The sequence below is a fragment of the Lolium rigidum genome, chromosome 2 (assembly GCF_022539505.1).
Source record: "Lolium rigidum isolate FL_2022 chromosome 2, APGP_CSIRO_Lrig_0.1, whole genome shotgun sequence".
Lineage (NCBI taxonomy): Eukaryota > Viridiplantae > Streptophyta > Magnoliopsida > Poales > Poaceae > Lolium > Lolium rigidum.
In genome coordinates, this window is record NC_061509.1 from 213,431,644 (window position 1) to 213,434,933 (window position 3,290).

Consider the following 3,290-nt stretch of genomic DNA (forward strand, 5'->3'; position numbering starts at 1 on the left):
TAGTGTAACGAGCCGAGCTAAACGAGTCGGACAGACGAGCGCTCATTTAGCTTATTGAGTTTCGAGTTTTATGTTCAGCCCTAGCGAGAGCATGGTTCTCAAGAGTTTGCACCTTTCTGCAAAAGCTGTCGTTGCAATTTTTGCTGAGTATTTGCATGGACCAAATGAGACTATGAGAGTGACACCCATATGATTCTAGCAATGAACAAAGTTAGAGGTTTCTTTGAGATGTTTGGTTCCGTTAACTGTATGCATTGGCGGTGTAAGAATTGCCCTACTTCTTGGCATGGCCAATTCATCGTCCATGTGCATGATCCTACAATTATTCTAGAAGTTGTTGTAGATCAAGAGCTATGTATTTGCTAGGCTTTCTTTGGTCTCTTGGGAGCTTACAATCATATCAATGTATTAAATCATATCTTACAGTAACGGTTAATGAACATAGGTACACAATGAGGGTATTATCTTCCTCATGGAAACTACCTTCAGTGGGCAACATTTATGAAGCCAATGTCAAACCCTCAAGGTAAAAGAATGCTCACTTCTCTACAATGCAAGCTGCGGAGCAAGCCTTTGAAGTTTCGCAATCTCGGTTTGCGATTGTGCAAGGACCACCCAAGTTCTAGGATGAGAAAACTTTCGAAAGGATTATGACGGCCGCTATAATTATGCATAACATGATTTTTGAAGACCGGCATGGCTAACAATTGCTATATGTTTATGAGTATATATGAAGAAGAATTCAACCAAATAGAAGAGATGAAGCTAGAATCTAGAGGTTTCTCCAGTGCACAGAGAACCGTGAGATGCATACCCGACTCCAGGATGACTTGATTGCGGAGAACTGGAAAATACATAGGAACAAGTGCTTCGTTTGGTGATCCTATTTTTTGATGGTTGTGTTGTGATGAACTATGCTATATGTTAGAGAACTTGTAATAGTATTTGAACTTATTGTTTATTGGTTGTATTGTGATGAACTTATTTACATTCATAGGTAAAACATTGAGATTATAGATTTATGCTCAATTCAACAACACACAAATTTTGGGAGTGCAGTTTTCTCTATCAACTATGTTTAGAGTTTTCTACTACTAGAATCCAAAAATCTTCTTTCTGACGAGGCCTAGAACTAATATTTCAGTGGTATAGCGTTTCCAATTCAATCGGTCATATACATGTGTTTGCCCAGTGCGAAACGGCACGGACCTTGACCAGTCGATAAGAACGAGCCCGAGGGCTCACTATCAAATGCTCGCCGAGTCTTCATCCCTCCCATTTGTTTATCTTCCACCTGTGTCGCACTACTTTTCTCCGGTCTACAAAGCCGTCACACTCCTGTGCCGGCGAACTGCTTTCCTCAAAGCCTCTCTCCTCTTCCTCGTCTCTAGCTAAGCTGCTCTCTCGCATCCACATTCTCCTCGTTTCAGCGGCCAGCTCGAGATGGCAATAGACCATGCGTCCCCTCTGGCGCTGAAGAGCAGAGGCGACACGGTGAGTAGCTAGCTAGCCGATTTGATTTGCAGATGTTTCTTCTCCTGCTCTCGTGTTCCCTTGGTGGTTATCGATTGATCCTAACGGCGTGCGGCGCCGGACTGAATGTGCAGGGAGGAGCGGAGTGCGAGGAGGAGGAGGAGGAGGAGGCGGGGAACCAGCGGTGGCCGCCGTGGCTGAAGCCGCTGCTGGCGACGAGCTTCTTCGTGCAATGCAGGGTCCACGCGGACGCGCACAAGAGCGAGTGCAACATGTACTGCCTGGACTGCGCCAACGGCGCGCTGTGCCCGCTGTGCCTGGCCGGCCACCGCGGCCACCACGCCATCCAGGTGCGGAGGTCGTCGTACCACGACGTGGTCCGGGCGTCGGAGATCCAGCGGGTGCTGGACATCGGCGGCGTGCAGACGTACGTCATCAACAGCGCGCGCGTGGTGTTCCTGAACGAGCGGCCGCAGCCGAGGCCCGGCAAGGGCGTCACCAACACCTGCGAGGTCTGCGAGCGCAGCCTCCTCGACACCTTCCGCTTCTGCTCCCTCGGGTGCAAGGTACGTTTCTGCCGCGCGCACGAATCCTTGGATTCCATTAGTCACACCGTCCAATGTCTGGCCTAGCTAGGCGCATTGCAAGTTTTTAACGAACACGATGGACATCTTGTGTTTGTTCCGCAGATTGTAGGCACTTCTGGCGGCTACCGGCCGAGGAAGAAACAAAGCGGCAGCGGCGGCATCGGCAGCAGGAAGAAGAAGAAGAGGGCGGCGCTCAAGGACACGCGGTCGGAGTCGGAGCACTCGTGCACCAGCACCAGCGGCGGCAGCAGCGACAAGAGCAGCGTGGTGCAGAGCTTCACGCCGTCGACCCCGCCGGCCGCCTCCAGCAGCTGCCGCACCGGCAGCAAGCGCCGGAAGGGCGTCCCGCACCGGTCGCCGTTCGGCAGCCTCATCGTGGAGCTTCTAGGACGGCGCGCGTGGCGAAGCGCGCTCGTGTCTGCCGGCCCTGATCAACAACACTCTGTAGCATACTGTATACACTAGACATGACATAGCCAAGAGCCCAACCAAGAAGGTAATAACTGCGCGCCCTGAACGGCGAGCCGTGTGCTGCGCTTCGAGGTCGGCCGCCGGCCGGCGTAATAGTGCAGGGGGGAGACTCTGCTATACAGTAGCTTGTTTTACTTTCAGTTTCAAATTTTAGCTACAGTTGAGCTATAGCTAAGTTAGTATCAGTAACGACGACGACGACTAAGCTACTCTTTTGAATTTGTAATATATAACCTCCACATGGTAGATCGTAGATGGATGTACTGATGATGTACATAGAAGATGTGTATCCCAGATGTGGAGCAGGACTGCAGGAGGCAGTGGCGGTATGCGCAGGGACCAAGAAATAAGAAATGCTGCTCTCAGTTATGCAGTCTTGTCCTGGTGTTCCCAATGCTGCAGAGCTATGCAGGGCACGGCTGAACCATGCCGCTCGCCATTCATTCACTCGCAGTGGCAGTCCTCTGACGCCCAGTACAGAGCCCGCCGCCCATTAATGCGGTTGCCGCAGGAGATTGGCCGGTGACATTTTCGGCGTCCATCTGAAGAAGACGCACTGGGCGACAATGGCGGTGTGCGTGTAGCTGAGGGAGAGGGCCGGCACGTGCTTGGACCGTTCGCGCTTGCGCGAGGAAGAAGGCTGGTCTGGTGGTATCTTCTGGAGGGAGATGAGTCATTGGACGCCTGGACGACTTTGCTTCGTCCACCACCGGGAGTGGGAGTGGACGCCGATGCTGATGCCGTGCCGTGCGACGCCGC

General features: G+C 52.0%; 1 protein-coding gene across 1 annotated transcript; it reads left to right on the plus strand.

Annotated features, from left to right (window-relative positions):
- The first annotated feature begins 1,238 nt into the window (after positions 1 to 1,238).
- Positions 1,239 to 2,954, plus strand: LOC124690540. The gene is made up of 4 exons (XM_047223913.1): positions 1,239 to 1,494; positions 1,608 to 2,039; positions 2,163 to 2,514; positions 2,827 to 2,954. Exons 1-4 carry the CDS (start codon positions 1,444 to 1,446, stop codon positions 2,952 to 2,954), a joined length of 963 nt encoding a protein of 320 aa, XP_047079869.1. The 5' UTR covers positions 1,239 to 1,443.
- Positions 2,955 to 3,290: the final 336 nt, after the last annotated feature.

Bases quoted from the DNA above. Each gene is read 5' to 3' on its own strand.
- LOC124690540 (XM_047223913.1), top strand. From the start codon at position 1,444: ATGGCAATAGACCATGCGTCCCCTCTGGCGCTGAAGAGCAGAGGCGAC. The intron at 1,495-1,607 runs GTGAGTAGCTAG...CTGAATGTGCAG, and splicing joins TGAAGAGCAGAGGCGACACG to GGAGGAGCGGAGTGCGAGGA. The intron at 2,040-2,162 runs GTACGTTTCTGC...TTTGTTCCGCAG, and splicing joins TCTGCTCCCTCGGGTGCAAG to ATTGTAGGCACTTCTGGCGG.